The sequence below is a fragment of the Cercospora kikuchii genome, assembly GCF_019650295.1.
Source record: "Cercospora kikuchii DNA, contig_00004, whole genome shotgun sequence".
NCBI lineage: Eukaryota > Fungi > Ascomycota > Dothideomycetes > Mycosphaerellales > Mycosphaerellaceae > Cercospora > Cercospora kikuchii.
The window spans coordinates 3,307,580-3,329,696 of NW_025408585.1; the positions used below are offsets into that span (position 1 = coordinate 3,307,580).

Here is a 22,117-nt window from a genome sequence, read left to right on the forward strand (position 1 = left end):
GCGTCATCCTGGCTGCCCCACGTCTGCTCTTCCGCTCCGCAATACCCCTCGTCGGCATAGGACTCCGTCATACAACAAAACGAATCATGCCGCCCAAGGATCGCCTAGCTCAGCTCTCCAGACATTTTTCCCATTCACCTGCCCACGACATTCCCCTCAACACCCCCTTCTCCATCCAGAGCAAGATCGTTGACGACTTTGCATCAACGGGATCGGGAGAAACCTTTAACAAGCCCGAGCAACGACGAGACTTGTCCCAATCCGCAGTGTCACAAGAAGAAGAGGGCAAGCGATCCAAGCCCGCCGCATCCACCATGTCCAACCAACCACCACACCCGACCCTCCTCATCCCGGGGCCCATTGAATTCGACGATGCCGTCCTTCAATCCATGTCCCACTACTCCGAATCCCACGTTGGTCAGCCATTCGTCAACTGCTTTGGCGATGTGCTGTCAATGCTGCGGAAGCTCTTCATCTCCGCCGATCCCAATGCACAGCCCTTTGTCATCTCAGGCTCAGGGACACTAGGCTGGGATCAAGTCGCTGCCAACTTGACAGAGCCTGGCGATGATGCCCTCGTCCTCCACACCGGCTACTTTGCAGACAGCTTTGCCGACTGCTTCGAAACATACGGAGTCAAGGCTACACAACTTAAGGCTCCCATTGGAGATCGACCACAGCTTGATGAGATCGAAAAGGCATTGAAGGAGAAGAAGTACAAGGTCATCACTGTCACACACACCGACACCTCAACTGGTGTCCTGTCCGAGATCGAGCCTCTGTCCAAGCTCGTCAAGAAAGTGTCTCCAGAGACTCTACTCATCGTTGATGGTGTCTGCTCCGTCGGCTGCGAGGAGATCCGCTTCGACGAATGGGGCGTCGACGCCGTCATCACCGCCTCCCAGAAAGCCATTGGCTGTCCCGCCGGCCTCTCCATCGTCTTCGCATCAGGCCGTGCCATTCAGACCTTCAAGAACCGCAAGACGCCTCCTAACTCATACTTCGGTTCCTGGAAGAACTGGCTACCGATCATGCAAAACTACGAGGCCAAGAAGCCTTCATACTTCGCCACACCTTCTCCTCAATTGATCCACGCTCTCCACACATCACTCACACAGATCCTTTCGATCCCACTCGAACAGCGCTTCCAACGACACAAGGAAGTCAGCCAGAAGATCAAGAAGGCTGTCGCAGATCTGGGACTGAAGCAATTGGCCAGCAAGCCTGAGAACCAGGCCAATGGTATGACGGCGATATATCTGCCCAACGACCTTAAGCCTCCGGAGATTCTGCCCAACTTGTTGAAGAAGGGTGTCATCTTCGCTGGGGGTCTGCACAAGGAGATTGCGACCAAGTACATTCGGTTTGGACATATGGGTGTTTCAATCATGGATCCTCAAAGGGACGACGTGGACCGCGCATTGCAGAGTTTGAAGGATGCGCTTGGAGAGGTTGGATACAAGGCGCCGTAAATGGAAGATGTGTCAAGAGGAGGATTATGTAGATGAAAGGGAGGAATTTAGTAGCGCCGCAACGCGCATCTGTGATGTATCGATCTTCTTTCAATGGCATCAATGATATACATATACCCATATGCAGCATATATGAAGACATCTTCACTTTCATCTATTCTCATGGGAGTGAGAAGCTGACATTTACCATCACAGAATTCTCGTGACGAAGTACTGATGTGAGTCGGCGTCCTTTGACCATGGGTCTACAAGGCTTACGAATAGCGATAGCGGGAGACAGAGGGAGGAGCATCAAACATTCCTTTCCATTAGCCAACTGAACGGGGCACCCGAAATACCACCATTTTGCGATCCGGTCTCGAACTACATACAAACCGATGATGACCAACGAGAAATCGCTCACAGATGAAAATGAAGACTGCAGGCTCCAATAAATGTTTATTTTGCATTCAATCTCGCAGACGAACGCATTGATGATCAAAATAGTACAATTTTACAAAAAAACATCCCGTCCCGCCTCAACCAGGAAAGAAAACAAATAATCGCCAATTGAGGTATTGCTCAAGAAACCAAACACAACTCCCCCGCCTCCTCCTCCCATGTTCTCGGCCTCATTGCAATTTCCACTTCTCGTCTTCTATTCACTTCATCCACTTCCTTCCTCATGAGTACTCTCAACCTCATCGCGATGAGAACTTTCCATGCGAGTTGTTTTCTTCGTTGGATGAGATCCCGCCAGTGGGAGAGGACGAGTTTTTGGAGGAGGGTGCTGTGGTAGAGGGCTGTTGAGGATGTGGGTGATGTTGAAGGTTGTTGGGTTGATTGGAGAAGTTGGGCGTATTGGGCGATTGCGCCGGATTTGCGGACTGGTGGGGAGGAGGGGAGAGAGGGTGCGGGAGATTGGGAATATGGGGAGGAGGAGAGGATGGTGCGTTCGGGGATGTAGCGGTAGCGGGTTGCCATTTTGGTTTCTTTTGTTCCTGGGTGGGTTTGCTTTGATTGGTTGGTGGGTTGGTTGCTGGTGGTCTAGAAGGTGGTTGTTGTCCGTGAAGGACTGAGAGTCTTGAGATGGGTCTTGTTGGCTTTGGTCTTGGAGAAGATTGTCGATTGGTGATGGCTTGTGTAAATTGATATGATTGGCTCTTGTTGTAGTATGTTGAAGGGAAGCGTGCTTGATACTTCTTCAAAGTTCGTCTTGGCGAATGTATCGCTTCGATGATTGTTCGTTGAGCGATGTACTGAGATTGTAACTTGGTGTTTGGACTACCACTTGAGTTGGAAGATGAGTTGATTGATATCGTCCATCTAGCAGGCGCAAAAGCACACATATATCTCTCCTCGAACGAACCTCCGACAACGCGATGATCTCGATCTTTCCTTGAGCAACGTTCCGACATCTCGCGACCACACAAGTAGAGGTACATGGGAAGTCACGGAACTTGATTGAAAGCCATGGGCTCTGGCCTGAGGTTGTGGCACTAACCGCGAATGTACCGTCGTTCTCGCAGCGCCACAGGAGCCACGAGTCCTTCTCTTCATGGCAAGGATGGCGGAATTGACATATTCGAAAAATTGAATGAGCACGTACGGTGGCTATTCTATAAGTAAACCCGCAATACATCCGATCATCGCCATTGTCATCCAGCAACCCTACCATTTCCATCGCAGCTTCGCAATGAACACAAACTCATGCCATCCCTCGTGGTGATACCATTGAAGTACCCGAAGACTACCCCAGGTCCCCATGCCTCCGACTAATTCTCGTCACCACTGCCTCCTACGCTCCCCTCCCGAACACTCCCTCGCCTGTGCCACCCACCACTACTTCCCCAGACTCGCCTGTTGCTGAGGTCTGCCAACTCCCGGGACCACCCCACGGGGAAGCGTGGCCCAATGCGGAGAAGGCGCGGACCTCATTTCTTGCGTGGGAGGTCGCACGATCCCATCGGACCAGTGCTCCGTTTGACGCCAAGTGCTGAAAGTGTCCTTCGCAGAGACTGATGATGAGGAGGCAGCAGTGATATTCTGCTGCGCGTTGCTCGACTGCCCGGAAGCGGACTTGCTAATTTCGACAGCTTTGGCTTTGAGTGCCGTTGTGGCGATCTTGTCGAGGTTGTTGCTACTTGCCGTAGTTGTGAGAGGTTTGGTGGCGGTAGTGGGTACCACTGCTCTGCGGCCTAGCAGGAATGGGAGGTCGCTTTGAAGAGAGATGACAGAGGAGTGGAGAGCACGATTTGATGGCATTGTGTTGACGTCGTTGATGAAGACTTTGCTGTTTGTGTGCAATATGTTACGTCGAGGTCAATGGAGTACAGCATCTTGTGCTTGCTTGGTCTGCAATGATATAAGACGTGAGCTTGTCCATGGATTGGGGTCGAGCCGTTGATCCGGACAGTAGAAAGACAGAGTCTTCATCGCGTCGATCGTCTGTCACGGGCACATCCGGCATACTGACCAGGTCGAATACACTCCCACAATGTGTTCGTCGATCGCAAAATGATAGTGATGTAGCTCTCGCAGTGTATGCGGACCTTAGCTATCCTTACCTCACAAAGCTCCCATGCAAAGTCAGCCAGATGGAAAGTGCCATTGGTCGACGGACTTGCTTGCAGGTGGAGCTTTCCCGATCATGCCAGGGCGTGTGGTTGTCCTGTAACCCAGTTCTTTCATTCGCTGGAGTGAGAGGTGAGGTCCGTATAGGGCGCTATCGTAGCTCCCGAGGACCGGGTGGAATAGCAACAAGTGACAGGGGTGACCCGATGTCTTCCGTCATTACTTCCATGCATTGTCGTGGGGAACTGCAGCATTCTCTCTATCGAAAAGCAGCAACGGCCTTGATGCATCGATGCTCGTCGCTCAGCCTGTGGAGTCACAATACACGTGTGGTGTCAGAAACAGCTAGATGGAGCAACGTGAGCTTCGTAGGGTCGACTTCGGTGCCCCATTCAAACCATCGCGCCGAACTCTGTATTGTCTATTATATCGTTCGCGGCGTGTAACATCGACACAGATGCATCGTTCGCCTTTGGACAATTTTCGGTGCACGTGTGCTGCCACGCTCGCAGAAGAGAGCCTCCATGCTTTCCAGCTGAGGCTGACTAATAGAGAGTGCTCGTACATCTGCAACGGCGAGAGAACGACAAAAGGCTCGAATATAAGATGCCCGAAGAAGTGTCGCGTGCCGCAATTGTGTATCTGGAAAGCAAGTTCATTAGCTGATACAAAGAGTTGGGCTTACAGAGGACGATACTTTGATCCTCAAGCGATGCAATAGCAACCGCAGAGCCGTGCTGCACTCTCACCCAACGCTCCAGCGCAGGACCTTTCTACGATGTCAATCGTCAGCGTATAATACTTGGCGTCGCCTCAATCTTCGGAGGCATTCGCTACTCGCAGTCATCCGATACAAGGTGAAGCGGTGACATTGTGCTGCCGATGAGGTGTCGCAGATGTGCTAAGAACGAATGCCCAGCACTGCCGCGACGAGTGCAAGCGAGTTCCTCGCATGTCTGTGTCTCGCACGGGGATCCCAGTTGTTCTTCTATCATTCGGGCTGTGTATGGCGCCATTTGACCTATCCCAGGCCTGTGCAGCACCATCCGGAGGGTGTTCAGGAAGTGAAGTCCTCATCATCTCCTATTCGGCTTACGCGACGAATGTGGTAGTCAGCCTTTTGAAGTATGCGTTCTCCAGGCAGGTTCCAGGGTCGATTCCTGCACGATCTGGGCATCAGCCACGATGGTCATGCCATGCTGTCGAGACTTGTCTGAGGTCCCGTCAAGCATCGGAGCATTGTGTTTTAGACCTTCGGTAGTCGCGGCACACGGCGGCGATGGCGCCTTCTGAACTTTGGTGAATGCCAAGTCAGGAGGTGTCTGCAGCGGTGGCGGACACGCGCGCGCAAGGCAAGGTGGAATGTGACGCCAGCTTGCTGGTTCCGACCACGTTGCGCGATTCAACACGCCGCAGCTCTCAGGACCATGTCCATGTCCTGGGCGCGCACGTGACGGGCGGAGAACCGCGCCCCATCTCACCTCACCGCCACCAGCCCTCATCTGCGACGCTCCTGAGCAGCGCGCGAGCTGCCTCTTGGGTGCTAGCCGGGCAATCTGCGAGCGGCGACGAGGGAGATTGGGAGAGATGTTGGTTGTTATGATTGTCCGAGACGGCGTCGGCGGCGCTCGTGCGTTGCTTCGATAAGTCGTCCGCTTGCCAGCAACGAGATTGCATCAGAAGGCTCGCCGCCGCCGCAGCCGTTGGAAGGAGCGACGCTTGAGCGTTTGTGGAATATCGCTCACCTCCCAATGCCAATCGCGAGCGCCGAGGCTCGACAAACGTGACCGCACTAACGAGAGCCCGAATTAGCACGAAACACGAGGCGGCGGAGGGCTGAACGCGACAATGCGAGGACAGAGTCGGCAGCATCGCGACATGTGGCCGCCATCACGAGCACCGGGCACGACAGACGAGAAGACGACGTGCAGAAGAGGCCGAAGTGCAGGCGCGCACCCGAGGCGTGCAGAGGGATGTGATGCCAGCATCGACGGCGGAGATGCAACATCGCATCGCAGCACGGCAGACGGCGTGAGCGGGAACGCAGCTCAGCGCAAGGCACGCCGCTCCGATCTCCACAATGCACGGAGTGCAATTTGTGCGGTCGACTACCCACTCTAGGCGAGCACGCGACGCGAGATTGACACACGCGCGATGGAGCCAGTTGGGCCTGCGAGAGAGAAGCAGCAGCAGGCGCAGATTGTACTCAACCAACGCGCTCCGCCAGGACAGCCCGCGACGCCGTCCTGCGCGCGCAGTGGAAGACAGCTGAATGCCCAGCGGCGACGATGAGCAGCGAATACCAGGCCGTTGCTGGGCGCAAGCAGAGTCTGGTACCTGCAGCGGGCGGCTGCTGCCCGCCCAAAACAGCTTAGGAGCTACCTCTGGCCTCAGCCTCTTCTCGGGAACATGTCAGGCACAGGCCAATCACGCCGCCCGCTGCCCATCTGGGACAACATAGACTTTGTGACCGTTTAGTCAAACTAAATTGCGCCTGGCCACGACGGACATGAATCGACGACCAGGGGCATGGCCGGCGCCTGTGCCCTCCCACGGCCTCCACTACATACATACTGCCCTCGCGTTGACTCGTCGTTCTTTCTCACGAACATCTTCTGTTTCGCGACAACACGCTCTCTTGTCTTTCGGGACCCTTACGCTCTTTAGCACTTTCAGTCACTCTTTTCACCCGTGTTGCCTCCGGCAGGGTCGATCTCTCGCCGCTAACTTCACTCCCGTCGCATATTCTTTTATAGAAAACAGATCCCATTCGAAAAGATGTTCACCAAGGCCACTCTCTTCGCCGCCTTGTTGGCTGGCGCCTCCGCCAACACCCCACCAAGCTACGGTGGTGGTGAGCAGCCAAAGGGCTACGACTACCCAGTCGACAGCAGCAGCTACCCAGCTGAGCCAACCCACGATGCTACCTATCCCGCTGTTTACCCAACGGAATCGAAGCACGCTGAGTACCCGACCGAGTCCAAGCCTTACGTCTACCCAACTGCTTCGTACCCAACCGAGGAGCACCCAACATACACCAAGCCTGCTGAGGACAAGCCTACCTACCCAGCAACTTACCCGGCTCACGAGGACAAGCCAACCGAGCCAGCGAAGCCATACCTCCCAGAGACCTACTCCTCGGCCAAGCCATCGAAGTTCACCAAGACTTCTGATGACTACGTCTACGCTACTCTCACCAAGACCGACTACGTGACCATCACCAAGGATGGCAAGCCATACGTCACAACCACTGAGTCTGTGTACACTACCTACTGCCCAGAGAGCGAGAAGACCAAGTCTGTCTACAAGCCAGAGCAGCCAAAGGAGACTTACCCAGCAGAGAAGCCAAAGGAGACCTACCCAGCAGAGAAGCCAAAGGTATGTGCAATTCTGAAATGCACTTTCTTCGTTTCGAAGCTTCTATCGCAGTGCAATCTCTTCGTTTCGAAGCTTCCATAGTACTTCTTACTGACAGGTTTCGATAGGAGACCAAGCCTGTCTACCCTGAGCAACCAAAGGAGAGCAAGCCCGTCTATCCTAACAAGCCATACGGAACTGGCTACCCAGAGAAGAAGCCTGTGCCATCTGGCTACCAGAGCAAGTCTGAGGTTGTCTACGACAAGACTCTGACCTACACGCAAGGCTACGGTGCTTCCACCACTGTCATCACCACCACCGTGAAGTCAACCTCCACCGTCTACCTCACCGAGACCAAGTACGCTCAAAAGCCAACTCAGCCTGCAAACAAGCCAACTTCGCCTGCTTCTCCAGAACAGCCAAAGCAAACTTACCCAGCCAAGCCTGAGCAACCAAAGAGCTACACAACTGTCAAGACCACCTCCACCATCACCAACTACGTCACCGTGTACCCAACTCAGACTGCTGAGAAGGACTGCAAGTACGCAACCGTTACCGTGACCCAGAAGGAGACCGTCTATGTCAACCAGCCAAAGCCAACTCAGCCAGCCAAGCCTGAGCAACCAAAGGAGCAGCCAAAGCCTTCTTACCCAGCCAAGCCAAACCAACCTGAGGCTCCTAAGTACCCAACTGGTGGCAAGCCATCATCTGGCTACGCTAAGCCAACTGGCTTCCAGACCAAGACCAAGTCGGCTACCCACCCAGCTGGCTACCCAACATACACCAAGTCTGAGTCCAAGGCCACGTATCCAGCTACTTACCCAGCTGAATCCAAGCCAACCTACCCGGCCACTGAGTCTAAGGCTACCTACCCAGCAACTGAGTCCAAGGCTACATACCCAGCCACTTACCCTGCCGAGAGCAAGCCTACCTATCCAGCAACTCACCCAGCTGAGTACCCATCCGTGTCAACTGCCTACGTCAGCCCTGTCCCAAGCAAGCCAACCTCCCCTGAGGCTCCTGCCGGATACGGTGGTGAGGCACCAAAGGGTTACGCCATGTAAATTTTCTCCATCTCCACAGTACTTGCAAAGGAACAGGATTAGAGAAACAGAGACATGAGTCGCAGCGCCAGACTTCACGAATTTGACGAGTAGTCGGAAAGAAAGATGGAAGGGACTTCTAAATCATCAAGACATATATTTTTGTGTGTGTATTGTTTATTATCTTGAATTGGACCAGCAGCAGGGCTGAGGTGGTGGTAGTGAAGAGAGGAGAGAGATAATTCTTGTGTAGTTGTGAATCATCATCAAGTGTTCTTTTGATAATATTTTGTGTATATCTTAATTGTTTCTTCTTCGATTCTTGTAGACGGCGGCCTTGCATATTTGACATAGATCTATGATAATGAGTTGCATGCCATGATTTGCTGTGATGTTCACGACTTTAGTGGCTTGTAGGGTGAGGCTTAAATGCTCTTAAGGGTAAGGCTCAGGTTGTTTGGAGGGTAAGGCTCAGGTGGTCTGAAGTGAGGCTCAGGTAGTTCGGAGGGTAAGCTGTCGCTGGGTATGTGAATTGGCTTACATTCCTACGCAGCTGTGTAGGTCGCGTTGAGAATCAGAGGTCTTTCGGTTGGGTATCAGCAGGCTTGAACGGCGGGTATCAGCAGGCTTGAAGGGTTGGACGAGTAGGCTTGAGAGGGGTGCACGAGTAGGCTTGAAAGGGGGGTATCAACAGGCTTGAGAGGGGGGCACCGGTACTCCTCTGTAGGGCTATTGGGCTAGATAGGTGTGTTTGGACATTTGCACACATTGGCTTCTCTTCTATGGGATCCCTGGCAAGGATACGTTGGCTCTCTGCGCTTGACTCGCCTGGTTTATCAGTGTCTTTGCAGTTCGGCAATTCGGCTGGTACGTTGGCATGTGGTCGGTTGACTTCTTGGCTTCTCTTGTCTCTTGCTTTACAGGATCTGTTGGCTTAACCTCAGTGGGGCATATCAGATGGCTCATGAGGCTTGCTCTCCTAGGCAGTTCTGCTGTGTTGGATTGTTCTCAGTCCTCCCTCTGCTGTATACATGGCGTCGCTCTCGTTGCTGGCTTTGTTGGCTCGCTTACTTCTTGTCGCTCACTTGGCCGGCTTGTTCTCAGCTGGGCTTGTTGAAGTATCTTGATTTCAGTAGGCTATGCAAATGATAACAGCGTTCTGTCTTGTGCTCATTGTTGATAGTATAATGCTGTGTTGGTCCGGTGATGACCGGTTTCATTTACAACTGGAGCTTCACGTGGGTGTTGGGTTGTATACACATGCTGCTGGCAAAATTATTGGGCGTCGTTCGCTGATATCGGTGATGACGGTGATGTGGTGGTAATGCTCTGTTTGTTCTCGTCACAACCAAAAAGCAAGAAGCTGTGTTGATCAACGGCTCGTGTTGGACTGCTTGCTGTAACGATTGATGGCAAGAATGTAATTGAATGGAAATGACATATTGCCAACTTGTGATGAGGATCAAAGTGTAATCTGCCTTGCTTGTTAAAGTTACTGCATACTCTATGAGTGTTCATTGGTCATCCGCATAGCTTGTTGTTAGCTCAGGCTTGGGATTGCCTACATTTGGCACGAGCAAGAGTATAGCGTGCTGACATCACGCATGCAGTACTGCAGTCAGGAAGATAGGTCGTCGATTCCCGAATCCTGCTTTGTTTGCCGCGGCTTCGCCAGCAGTGTGACGTTGACCTGCGACCATTTACAGTCGTTCAGGATCTGGTTGGCGGCAAAATTGATCTCGAGCAGTATGATGAACCCTATCTGGTCATCCAGAACAGGAAGATCTACGAGACGGATCTTGCAATCAGTTGTGATATCTCTCAGTGCCTTTCGAATCAAGCTTCGCCTGACGATCCGGATGACACGACTCCGTAGATCATGCTCCGGATTTGTTTCGGTATATGTCGATCACGAGATGGATCTCCGTCTCGGTGCGAGATGACCCAGGCGTCAGCAGGCAAGTTGAGAAGTTCTTCGGTTTTGATCACGTCCTGTTGGTGGAATTGCTTGAAGGCTGGTTGCCGGATTCCTCTTATGAGAATTGTTGAATCTTGACGATTGTGGCGTCATTGTTGTTCATCTAGGTCAAACGTTTGGCTTCTGACACAGGGAAAGCGATTCTGTTGAATGTGCTGGACTGATAGATTACGACGTTGTATCACTTGGTCTTTCCAGGTTTGGAGTGTCCGCGATATCGTGGTTGCCGAAAGCGATTGGACGAACCGCCTTGGCTGCCGGACTTGTGCATTCAGTGGCGTCCTATACTTTGACAAGACGTACTTCATCCTGTACTGAATGGAGTACGTCCATTACAGTCCAGCGCAACGCCTTCTCGATATGTTCATCATCGGAATTTATGCCGTCCATTGAGGGAAGTCAGAAGTGACGGCTTCAAACTTAACAGCGAAGTGGAGCCGAGGCTTGGCGGGGAAATGAGGGGACTGGTCGTCGATCCTCCTCCCTTGATTCGTGGACGTATTCTTCCTAGCACCACCACCTCTTTAGCCGGCGATGGCCACGAGCACTACACTTCGGTCGTGCAGCTCATCGCCATGCAGCTCCGCCACGACCAAGGTCACCTCAGGCCGGTGCCTGCGGCATTCTTCTTGATACAGCGCTTGATCCTAATTCTTCCTTATCGCTGCCGACATCCATCGAGCAGTTCAATCTCGGGACAATTAAGCGGCAGCATCTGCAGTATAACACTGCTCCCATCCAGTTCCACTCTGGTGGACACAATTCACATTGCAGACACACCATGTGTGTTTGGTTGACTGACGCCCAGCTTGTCCGACCAACCCAGAGTACCCACCTAGGTGAGTGCCATTCTCAGTATGCTGTCACCATGTTCGCGGAGCTGACCTCATCACAGGCCACGGTGCGAGCGATATCTCCATTCGGTGACCTGCAGTCGCGAGGGCAAACAAAAATCAACTTCTTTCTCAATGGCAGTAGGTCCCATGCCTGCTGTCATGTACAAAGCCAATGGAGTGATGAAGATTGAAGAAATCATCCATAATGAGCCCCCGCGACTGCTCGTCATCTTCGACAAAGACCAAGAGGAGATTACGCGCATCATCGCAGACGTGTTGGGACATGCCTACCGTCTGGTGGATGGCCTAGAGGGTGCTCGAGGGTGGTCGGATGAGGCTGTGGTGGGACTGGACAAGGATTTCATTACTGGACCGGAGTCTTTGCGGAGTTTGGACAGGACGATTATTATGACCCATTGCGTCGATGGACGAGATTCAAGCAACGGACGCCTGACCGAATATTGCGATTACGAGTATCTTTATTCCAAAACGACACCGATTCGTCGGGATGTGGCAAGGTTCTTGGCCTTTGTGCTGGGTCAGTCCAAGCCTCACGAAGACCTCAGAGGAAAGCCAAGGACGACGATGCTATGCATGACATTTTCCGACATTCGCGCGGCTCTGCCAAACTTGGATATATTGTCGGTCGGTGCCGATGCAGTTGAACTTCGGGTGGATCTGTTGCGAGACCCGGAGACTGAGCATAACTTTGGATCTGTGCCAAGCTTGAAGTATGTTGGTGAACAGCTCATGCTACTCCGACAACGTACCGAGCTACCCATTATCTTCACGACACGCTGCACCAGCGAGAATGGTCGTTTTCCTATGAATGACCCGGAACTATATTACACCTACCTTCGCAAGGCTATGCAATGGGGCTGCGAATATATTGACGTTGAGCTGTGGCTGCCAGTGGACATTAGGCGAAGGCTCGCTGCCGAGAAAGGGCATAGCAAGATCATATCCGCGTGGCACGACTTTTCAGGACGATTCAAGTGGACTTCGCCACAAGCTCAGCAGATCTTCCAGGAGAGTGCGCTGTACAGCGATGTGGTCAAGATGATCGCACTCGTCAGCAGCATGGAAGACAATTACGAGCTGGAGTACTTTCGATCGACAGTCCAAGGTCAATCTCACCCACCATTCTCGGGCTTGAACATGGGAGTGGCTGGTCAGCTGTCAAGGACCCTGAACAAAGTCTTTACGCCAATCACCCATCCACTGATGCCACTCATTGCTGCGCCTGGTCAGCTTAGCGCTGCTGAGATCAACTCGATGCTCCACTCTATGGGTCAGATGCCTGAGCTAGACATTCATGCGATTGGGCGCGTGCGCACAAATGGACATGCCATGTTTCTTGAGAAATGTCTGAACGAGCTCAGCCTGCCTCATCGCCTAATATGCGTTGAGCAACCCCCGAGTAGTTCGTTGCAGCCATACCTCGCTAGAGCGCAATTTGGGGGTGCCTACATTAATCCTCCGGTGGGGGTCGAGAACGCAACATACCTGCCAACTCTCACTGAGTCTGCATCCGCTATTGGGCAAGTCGATACTGTTGCCGTACGACAGACCAAAAGTGGCAACACACTTGTCGCTGACAATGTCGCTTGGAAAGGCATTCGAGCGACCTTGACTCGGGATTTCGTTCCGAGCGCCTACGCTGGTCGAGCTGCGATTGTCATCGCAAACACTGAGGGCCAGGCTGCAGCTGCAATCTATGCACTCACCAGCTTGGATATTGGGGCTCTGTACACCATCGGCTTCCAGTCATCAGGTCACAAGCAGCTGCAAGGTCTCGGCGACCTTGATGCCATCGAATCGCCATTCGCGGTTATCTCGGCGTTGCCAGCGGAGCGGTCTATGGCAGCAGTACCTGTTTTGAAGCACTTTACGGCGAAGAACAGAAAGAGAGCGACGTCCGCTGGCAAGATCTTCCTCGACCTGTCCAATGGCATCAAAGGCAATGGAGACTCGGTGTCGATCGCCGAGTCACTAGGATGGGCAGCATACCCATGTGCAGACTATGTCTCTCGCATCGTGGTAGAGGCGATCCGGGGCTTGGTGGGCGAGAATGTTCCGTGTGACTTTGTAAGGCTCGCAGCTGGGAGGGGATTATACACATGACGGCCATGCAGGGCAATAGTGACACGGCGTTGGGGGTATGGGTATGGGGTGTGGAGTATGCAGGCACACTGACACAGTGTAGGGCAGAACAGTCCTTACTGCAGGCATCTCAGCCTTTCATATGTAGTCATTAAGCATCGTGGTTTCTCGCTCTTCGCAGCGCTCCATATGGGGAAGGTCGGCTAGGTATGTTCGGTGGAAGGTTCAGCTCGGTCCGATGCACCCCGATGTCTTGTCAACGTCCCGCTCTCCACGGCGTCACTCGTCTTGCGCACTTTCAACCTTAGCCGTGCAGATGAGGCTAAAAGCTGCTTTTCTTGCACACACAGAGTTCGACCAGCAAAGTTACTACTGTAGCAGCTCGTAAATCGAGCCTGCACAGGAAAGCTTTGATTAGAGCTCCCACGGCTCCGTTGTGTCAACAACCGAAATGAGCACAACTTCCACTCAGCGGCAACGAGGACAACGACACAGCATGAGCGGCTCACGAAACTCGGATGTCAGGACCCGTGTACTACACACCAGCTATGTACACCGACCGTGGTCGTCGCCATCTTTCTGGAACGTTGACAGATAAACCCCGGCTGTCCACGTGCCCAATGCCCCCGGCTAAAGACAGATTGCTAGCGCATGCTCGGTTCGCCTTCGCGTTGTCGCTCCCCCTCACGAGTATATTTTTGTCCTTCCAGAAAAGTCTGTCTCGAAGCGACGCCTGCATCGTCAGACAGCCTGGCACGCAAGAGTGGCCAGTAGTCTGTGCAGGCGCTGCGCTGTTCCAATCTATTGCTCCATTCTCGCCCTGCACCCCAGAACAGGCACTCACCACCGGGAGTGGAGGTGGCTTGCATGACTCCCACCAAAGCTTGCCCATCCTGCGGACGTCTTGCCGTCCTCAGCAGCAAGAAGAGGCGGTTTGTCGGATCGCCCGCATGCTACCCAGATCCCGTAAGTCGCAGCATGGCTAGCACGCAGCAGCGTGTGGGTGGTAAGGTAGTATGTGCCCTGCAGATCTCCCCCGCCCTTTCGTGCCCGTGATCTGTAAACTTGGGGTTGAACCTAGTGCGAATGGTCGCAGTATGGCGTACCGGCTCCACAAGCGAAGCGACAAACACGATGGACCTATCCTGCTTTAACCTTCAAGCTTGCCCTCTTGTTGCTCCTTGATCTTTTCTGGCTTGCTCGGCACACGTTATGCTCCTTGCTCCGCTACACCTGGGAATGGAATACCGATGACATGAGCATGACCATGGCAATAGCACAACAAAACAGTGTAGACATGGCGACCATTGCGAGGCCAATCGAACGCCTGCCGGTCAGGAAGTCGAACGGCGATCAGAAAGAGGCGATGAATTGCAAGAGCTGCCGGAAGCGGAAGGTTTGTCTTCGATTTTGAGAAAGGTCAACTTTGGATGCATGCTGACCTCGGCCAGATCAAGTGCAATCGCTCTACACCAAGTTGCGAAGCGTGCCAGGTCTTCAACTGTCCTTGCATATATGGTATGGCATTCAATCGCGTGTCAACCCCGCGAGAGCTGACACTTCGAAGACGCCATACCTAAGAAACGAGGCCCCAAGACCGACGTGTTGGAGGCCTTACTCAAGCGTGTCAATGGACTTGAGAAACGTCTGAAAGATGAGCAGAAGGGTGATTCCGCGCAAGACGCGAATTCCACTAGCCCGCAAAGCGACAAGCAGATCTCTGAGAAAGGCGAGGAGGCAGAAGTGGCAAGGACTTCACCTGGTGTGCACGACTTTGACTTCGCCGAGCTGAGACCAGTGAGGCCAGCACCGATGCCTATCGAGCCAGCGCCTCCAGCCGCGCCAGCTCGGGAAGCCATGGCATTCACCGATGCCTTGCTCGACACCTATTTCGCGCGTCTGCACAACAAACCATACTACATCCTCGATGAGACAGCGACACGACAGCGACTCCGAGACGGGAGACTTCCTGTGTTCCTCATCAACGCGATACACGCAGTGGCAATACGATATGTGCCTCATCTATGCGGTGGCCACAGTGGAGCCGTCCGTTCCAGCCAGGACTACGTGCACCGAGCACGAGCACAAATCGACGTGGACGAGCCCAATATTGACAACCTGCAGGCACTGTTGCTCCTGGCGATGGCCAACTTCCAGAACGGCCGAGGCAAGAGATGCTACATGGTGCTCACACACGCCGTCAGCATGGCGTTCGCACTAAATCTTCACCGCGAATTGCCAGCAGAGCTCCGCATTGCATCCTCGGAGCGAGAAGGCCGCAGGAAACTATTCTGGACATGCTACCTAATGGATCGCTTCACAGTCAGCGGCTCGAAGCGACCCTCACTCATTGCCGACGAATCCATCTACCTGAGACTGCCGGCTTGGCGACCCCAAGGATCACAGGTCCTCGTGGACGGCAATTTCTTTCCAAGCGCGGGACAGGGCCTGGGTGTCTCCAATGCTGCCCAAGGTAGTGGTGCTATGCTCATTGAAATTGTCCGCGTGCTCGGGATCACCAATCGATACCTTGCCGCTGGCGGTGTGAAGGGCGATTCACATTTCCCTTGGCATGCACAGTCGACCTTGTCCAGGATTCGATCCGACCTGGACTACTGGGCTGCAGCTACGCAGGACATCTTCACATCTATCGATACCCTGTTCGGATCACATGATAGCTCGACTCTTGTACTGAGCAAGCTGATCTACCACCTTGTACACTGTCTCATCTACCGGCCATTCTTACCCATTGATCTGGCAGAGCTCTCCGGAACAGGTCAACATCAATCATGGCAGATCGAAGCAACAAATCTGTGCTTCATGCACGCCAATGCCATAGCCGAGCTGGTTGAGATAGGCAAGAATACTGCACTTCTCGACTGGCCATCTTTTGTCGGCTACGCGATCTGCACTGCAGGCACGATTCACGTCCACGGTGTCCACTACTTATCGTACCGGGAGGGAGATGCTTTCAGCCATAGCGCAGAGTTCTTACATCGAGCTATGCTACAGCTCACTGAACTGCGATCTACTTGGGCGGGTGTACAGCACCAACGGGATACTTTGCAAGCAGTCTATGCCAGCCACGCACAGCTTGTTAAGTCCTTGGCGAGCAGTCCAATGCGCTTCTCTCCCGTCTTCCAAATGGAAGACTTCTTCGACAGATATCCCGGATGCTACATCGATGGTGCTCATGTCAGCTTCTCCGACATCATCATCGACACTGGTGTGAATGATGGAATGCTTCGAGAGGCCAACAACCTGTGGAGTGCGGAGGCATGTCTGCCTGCAGTGCAGACTCAACCCACACCTCAGAATAATGGCCCCATCCGAAAGCCAAAGAAGCGAAGAGCGACGGCGCCCAACTTGCCATATCCCGCACCACCGAAGCAGACCATGTTGACACAACCAGGTCAACCGCAACCCGCATTGCAGAGTGTGCCCGAGCTTGCAGTCATCGACGAACAGCCTGCGAGCAACGAAGCAGACGAGGTACACGAGCAGCAGAACCCCATGCTCTTCGACGGAGAGACATTCCCACCCAATCTTACTTTCAGCCCCATACCATCCGCAATCAGCATGCCGAACCCAATAGGCTTCGACCCCTATCAAGGCCGTGTGCTGGATCAGACAACTCCAGGCAGCTTCAACGGGAGCGCTGAATCGGCTCATACAGAGGTCGAAAGCGATCCTTTCTTGAGTCTGTTGGAGCAGTTGGCAGAGAATGATGCGACAACTGCGTTCGGAGGTCATGGAGACTTTGACTTCTATATGGGTGTTCAGACATGATTCGAATTAAGGCTAAAAATCATAATTAATGCAGCATACGATGCGAGCATCTGCTGCTTGAAAGCGTGTAAATCCGCTGCAGCACAATTGTACTTCTCAGTCAGCATTTTTGAGCGTTCTTAATTGATACCCATAGTGTTGGCTTCTCTCAAAGGAGACCAGGAATTATAGCCTTTCGCTTGCCGATTCTCTCTTTTCCGAATTTCTCCACGTACCATCTGTGCCCACTCAATGCTCTTGGCAACATCGTAGAGATCTCGTTGAAGAGAAATGTTCGAGCAGGGACGCAGTCGAATCCACCAATCATCCAAAATCCTGCCCATTCGAACCACTCGCAGAGGTAGTGCGGGTACAGAATGAAATGGAACAAACCATTCTTCGGAATCATGTAGAGTTTATCAGTTCCAGCAACTGGTTTGCCATCTTTCTCTGCTTGAGCTTTCTGTCTTCTGGCCGCGGCTCGACGGATTTCTCGCAAATCGTCGTCGTGGAAAATGGTGGCCAGGAAGCTCCAGCCCCAGATCACGAGGCCGATTTCGATCATGTACAATCTTCCAGCCCAGTCCCAGACTGTAGTAGGACCGTACCCAGCGAGCCAACCTCCGAGTGAAAGACCGTTGATCGTCTGCCAAATGAACGCGCTCATCATCACGATGGGATGAATCGGCGACATGGAAGGGTTGAGCCAGAGTGGAGAGAGGATTGCTCGGTAGATGTAATGAATCGAATACAATCCGATCATTGTCCAATTCGCCCAAGGAAGTCCTTCAGTCAGTCCGAGCTTGGAAGGCAATACCCAGGCGCAGTAGTTGACGATTGTGAAACCTGGGAGCTCCATGATGAGCCAGGCCCATTTTCCTGGAAGGTTCCATTTGGAGTCTACTGAGGTTTTGCCTTGGGGATAGTAGTCGATGAACCATTGGATTGCTGTGAACTGTGAAGTTTTGATGTTAGCATTTCTCGGGAGGATATGTATGGGAGCCATTTGAGATGTGTTGTTACTAACCAGTGGAAAGAACTGCCAGCCCCACACGATCAATTCCCAATTCTCTTTCGAAGGAGGGAGAATCCCGGGGATGAGCTCCATTGTCGGCAATAGCGACGCGAGATGCTGCAGTGCGTCTCTGAAGTAGCGCTTGCACACAGAACAATAGTTTGTGGCCGCGAGTGGTTGTTGGAACAAGAGAAACAAGCAATGCCGTCGTCATGGAGCTTCATCGGCACGTCGCGGGTGTCGCGCAACCTTAACATGGAACGCGAGATCCCGTGACTGCGCGTTCCACAGCCCTGGGAGATTGAGGCTTCAACACTTGACAAGGAGCATCGGCCAAGATCTGACATCTGGCATGTTTCGCCCACGTCGACCGCCCATTGACTCTTCTTCCTTTCTCTCGCACGTAATGCGACTGCGACATGGCGGCCAAGTCGTTCAGGATTCGGGAGTACGATGATGCGGACAATGTGGTTGCCACGTATGTCCAGAGTTTGGGCGGCGAGAAGGAGAGTCGGGTTGATGTGATAGTATGTGCACTCTGAATCTGGCGAGGTATGGAGGCGAGGCTGATTTGGAAACAGCGACCTGGGAACTCAACATCGATTACCTCGCTCTGGAGCAAGACACTCGATGTTTTCCTGCCTGTCGGATTTCCTCACAGCGTTACAGATGACTACCTTGAGTGAGTGGACACTGGTTGCGAGGTATACAAGAACATTGGGCTAACTCAGGCCAGGTATCAGATTTATGTGAGAAATCTCGTGATTGATCAAGAACAATTCAATTCTAACATCGGGACAGGACTCGCTCCAAGCCTTCTCGAGCAGCATTGCTGCCATGCTCTCCTCTCGAGCTGTGCTGGAAGGCGTCGGAGTAGGAGATGCGACTGCCAATGCCACAACTGCCCTCCTGCTCTCAATCCTCCAAGACTCAGTTGGCCGCATCACTACGATTCTCTTTGCCCATCGCTTCGGCCTATCCCTCGAGCCAGAGTGCAAAATGTATCGTCTCCTGGCAGATATTCTCAACGATGCCGGTTTCATTCTGGACTGCCTCTCTCCGATCTTCCCAAAGCCGACCCGAGTCATGATCTTGAGCACCAGCAGCATTCTTCGTTCGCTTTGTGGCGTTGCAGCTGGGAGTGCCAAAGCCAGCTTAAGCGCTCACTTCGCCAAGCAAGGAAATCTGGGAGAATTGAACGCCAAAGACTCAAGTCAGGAGACAGTGATCTCTCTCGCGGGAATGCTGTTCGGTAGTTGGGTGATCACTTGGATCACGACCCCATTTGCTACCTGGACTGCATTGATCTTGTTGCTTTCGATCCATCTGGAGACCAACAGACGTGCTGTACGGGCCGTTAAGATGCACACCTTGAATCGACAGAGAGCTTCTCTGGTCTACCGTCATCTTCGCAAAGGCCATGTTCCTACTCCAACTGAAGTGGCGGCCAACGAGCGCATCTTTGAACGAGACGGTGTATTGAGAGATAAAGAGGACCGTGTTGTTGGCCACTGTTTTATCGGTGCACCGCTTTCGAGGTTGTTGGCCGCTATCGGAGAGCAACAGACAACGACCAAAGCTGTGAAAGTGGACGGAAAGAAGTTGAATGAGATCCTGGCTTTGTACGAAAACGACCAATACATTCTATGGCTCGACAAATTGTCTCGACCAGGCAAAGCGAACATTTTCATCGTGCTGAAGAAGCAAGCAGATGCAAAGGCTCTCGTTGTCGCTTGGTGGCAGGCACTTGTGTTGGCGGAAAACGTTCCGAATGCTGGGAAGTTGAGCGAAGGCGACATCTCCGAACAATGCAAGCTCTTCGCGAAGGCGTGTGGGGAAGCCAATGCTCTCTGGGATAATTACTACGAGAAGCTGGAAGCTTTGGAGTGGGACTTGTCTTCAGCTCCGATGGAGACTGTAGCTGCCACTCGTGTGGAGATGGAGGAGAATTAATGCCCTATTCTGTTCAGCTGTGAGAGCAGAGGAGCTGTGCATATATTTACACCGATAGAATTTACTTGAAGCATTGACTTTTGTTAGAGATGCTGTCATGTGATCGTTGATGCCTAGACGAAACGCGAACGCTGCAGAATGTAGACGAAATTTGTTCGCAATCATGATGGACTGACCTGCTCACGCACCAGTGACCGGTGGGAGAAGAAGAGAAAAGAGGTGATGCCTGTCAGCAGGGAAACGGCAGCTTGAGTGCGCTGATTAGCAATGTCTCCAGCACGCATCATCACAGTGCGACTCACCTAATGTGCAGGCTGTGTAGTAGTAGCCGAAGGTGTCCGTTATCGCAGCACACAGTATTGGTCCAACCAAGAGACCAACGTTGAAGGAGATCTCGGTGAGAGAGAACATGCGACTGCTTCCGCCTCCAGGACCGAACATGTAGGGATCCTGAGCTTTGAGTTCGTAGAGCAGCGCTTTGAAAGTGTCAGTTCAGCATTATGCAAGTTTCTCTTCAGCGATACTCACATGTCAGCTGAAATGCTCCAGCTCCGCGCATCAAAGACATAGTGAGACCAATTCCAACAATCGTTGCTACAAAAGCTCTTTCTCCTGTAGCCCCGTCTCCCACACCAAGGAAGTTGGACTTGTCAGGTACTCCAGTGAACCACAATAGCGGAGCAGTAAAAACCCAACCAATAGAGGTTGGCCAACGGAGCCCAATACGATCTCGAAGCCAGCCGATTAGCGGTGCTGTCAACATGGCTGGAATCTGCAGGCCAAGGAACAACGAGCCTATCGAAGCAGGACCCCAACCGAAAATGTCTCGAAGATGCAGCGGAAGTGTTGCATCAAAGGCAGACATGATCACTCCAAAAGCAACAACGTTGCACATAGCTGCCCATGCCCCGCTATACCTCAGGATCACACTGTAAAAATTGCGAGCGGGCTTTTCGGCAATCCCCTCATCCGCTGTTGAGGGTGTCTGAAGCAAAGGGGAAGCTTCGCACTGGGCGGACTCCTGTGTCGGAGTCGCTGTTCCAGATACATCTGTCTTCGCCTTCTCCTCTGGCCTGACATCGACCATGGCCAATCGAGCCACGAGATCAATGAACAGAAGACTCAATGGCACAGACCAGGCAGCCCAATAACCGAGCCATTCTAGCAGCACTCCAGACACTGCTGGTCCCGTTATGATGCCACCTGTGACAAAGCTGTTCGCCAAGCCAAGTATCTTACCCGTGTGCTTTGTGCCCGCGGATTCCGCGAGCATAGCAAAAGCAATGATCCAAGCTCCGGTGCCAGCAATACCTTGAAGAATTCGACCCGCGTAGACAAGCCATATCGAGATTGTGGAAGCAACGAGTAGTGTGCCAATTGTGCAGCCCAGAAGCGAAATCAGAAGCGGGCCTTTTCGACTTGTGGTCTGATCCGCTAAATGGCCAATGATGGGAGCTGCTGGTATCGAAATGAGACCAAGAATGACCAGAAGCTCCGCGGTGAATCGTTGTGTGTAGGCGGGATCAAGTCTAAGTCGTTGTTCGATCATGTATGGGAGAATGGGAACCACAAACGCATAGAGGAAGTTCTCTTCGTAGCTTTCGTTAGTGTAACCTCGGACCCCACGCTGCGTGCCACAAACCTGTGAATAATCCTAATGTTGAGGTGAAGATGAGCAGTGTCTGTGAAGTCCGCCATGAGCGGCTAGGTGATGCCGACATGGTGGAGAAACAGCAAGCTGATCAAGGAAGGTGACGAGCTTAAAGAAGTCCGCTGCAGAAGTGTATGTAGAGAGACAGAGAGAGCTGATGAAAGGGCGGTTAAAGACTGCATACCTCTCGGCCCGGGCGGCAGATAGCTGGCTGCCATAAGGCGTGCTAAATGCACTCCAGTGAGTCACTTTGGAGCACTTGAGCTTAGTTACAGAGATACAATGCTGAGCTGGTCTATGATCGGCGTGACTGTGCATCTGTATTAGCTGCAGCGTCCGTGTGCGTCCATCGTGACACGGAATAAAGGTTCGATGGTGTGAGAAGAAG

General features: G+C 52.8%; 9 protein-coding genes across 9 annotated transcripts; 6 read left to right on the forward strand and 3 right to left on the reverse strand.

Annotated features, from left to right (window-relative positions):
* Positions 1 to 86: 86 nt before the first annotated feature.
* On the forward strand, positions 87 to 1,472 carry CKM354_000751900 (alanine--glyoxylate transaminase; the record flags this gene model as incomplete). The annotated part of the gene is made up of 1 exon (XM_044802870.1): positions 87 to 1,472. One exon carries the CDS (start codon positions 87 to 89, stop codon positions 1,470 to 1,472), a length of 1,386 nt encoding a protein of 461 aa, XP_044658805.1.
* A 1,821-nt stretch (positions 1,473 to 3,293) lies between these two features.
* On the reverse strand, positions 3,294 to 3,716 carry CKM354_000752000 (uncharacterized protein; the record flags this gene model as incomplete). Its single annotated transcript, XM_044802871.1, has 1 exon — positions 3,294 to 3,716. One exon carries the CDS (start codon positions 3,714 to 3,716, stop codon positions 3,294 to 3,296), a length of 423 nt encoding a protein of 140 aa, XP_044658806.1.
* A 3,087-nt stretch (positions 3,717 to 6,803) lies between these two features.
* Positions 6,804 to 8,446, forward strand: CKM354_000752100 (uncharacterized protein; the record flags this gene model as incomplete). Its single annotated transcript, XM_044802872.1, has 2 exons — positions 6,804 to 7,403; positions 7,511 to 8,446. The coding sequence occupies 2 exons, from the start codon at positions 6,804 to 6,806 to the stop codon at positions 8,444 to 8,446; spliced, it is 1,536 nt and encodes a 511-aa protein (XP_044658807.1).
* A 2,925-nt stretch (positions 8,447 to 11,371) lies between these two features.
* On the forward strand, positions 11,372 to 13,363 carry CKM354_000752200 (uncharacterized protein; the record flags this gene model as incomplete). Its single annotated transcript, XM_044802873.1, has 1 exon — positions 11,372 to 13,363. The coding sequence occupies one exon, from the start codon at positions 11,372 to 11,374 to the stop codon at positions 13,361 to 13,363; it is 1,992 nt and encodes a 663-aa protein (XP_044658808.1).
* Positions 13,364 to 14,639: 1,276 nt separating this feature from the next.
* CKM354_000752300 (uncharacterized protein) lies at positions 14,640 to 17,131 on the forward strand (the record flags this gene model as incomplete). The annotated part of the gene is made up of 3 exons (XM_044802874.1): positions 14,640 to 14,738; positions 14,794 to 14,860; positions 14,910 to 17,131. The coding sequence occupies 3 exons, from the start codon at positions 14,640 to 14,642 to the stop codon at positions 17,129 to 17,131; spliced, it is 2,388 nt and encodes a 795-aa protein (XP_044658809.1).
* A 148-nt stretch (positions 17,132 to 17,279) lies between these two features.
* CKM354_000752400 (uncharacterized protein) lies at positions 17,280 to 18,218 on the reverse strand (the record flags this gene model as incomplete). Its single annotated transcript, XM_044802875.1, has 2 exons — positions 17,280 to 18,065; positions 18,138 to 18,218. The coding sequence occupies 2 exons, from the start codon at positions 18,216 to 18,218 to the stop codon at positions 17,280 to 17,282; spliced, it is 867 nt and encodes a 288-aa protein (XP_044658810.1).
* Positions 18,219 to 18,544: 326 nt separating this feature from the next.
* CKM354_000752500 (uncharacterized protein) lies at positions 18,545 to 18,811 on the forward strand (the record flags this gene model as incomplete). Its single annotated transcript, XM_044802876.1, has 2 exons — positions 18,545 to 18,652; positions 18,707 to 18,811. 2 exons carry the CDS (start codon positions 18,545 to 18,547, stop codon positions 18,809 to 18,811), a joined length of 213 nt encoding a protein of 70 aa, XP_044658811.1.
* A 151-nt stretch (positions 18,812 to 18,962) lies between these two features.
* On the forward strand, positions 18,963 to 20,078 carry CKM354_000752600 (uncharacterized protein; the record flags this gene model as incomplete). The annotated part of the gene is made up of 1 exon (XM_044802877.1): positions 18,963 to 20,078. One exon carries the CDS (start codon positions 18,963 to 18,965, stop codon positions 20,076 to 20,078), a length of 1,116 nt encoding a protein of 371 aa, XP_044658812.1.
* A 180-nt stretch (positions 20,079 to 20,258) lies between these two features.
* CKM354_000752700 (uncharacterized protein) lies at positions 20,259 to 21,799 on the reverse strand (the record flags this gene model as incomplete). Its single annotated transcript, XM_044802878.1, has 5 exons — positions 20,259 to 20,325; positions 20,381 to 20,392; positions 20,434 to 20,554; positions 20,607 to 21,668; positions 21,721 to 21,799. The coding sequence occupies 5 exons, from the start codon at positions 21,797 to 21,799 to the stop codon at positions 20,259 to 20,261; spliced, it is 1,341 nt and encodes a 446-aa protein (XP_044658813.1).
* Positions 21,800 to 22,117: the final 318 nt, after the last annotated feature.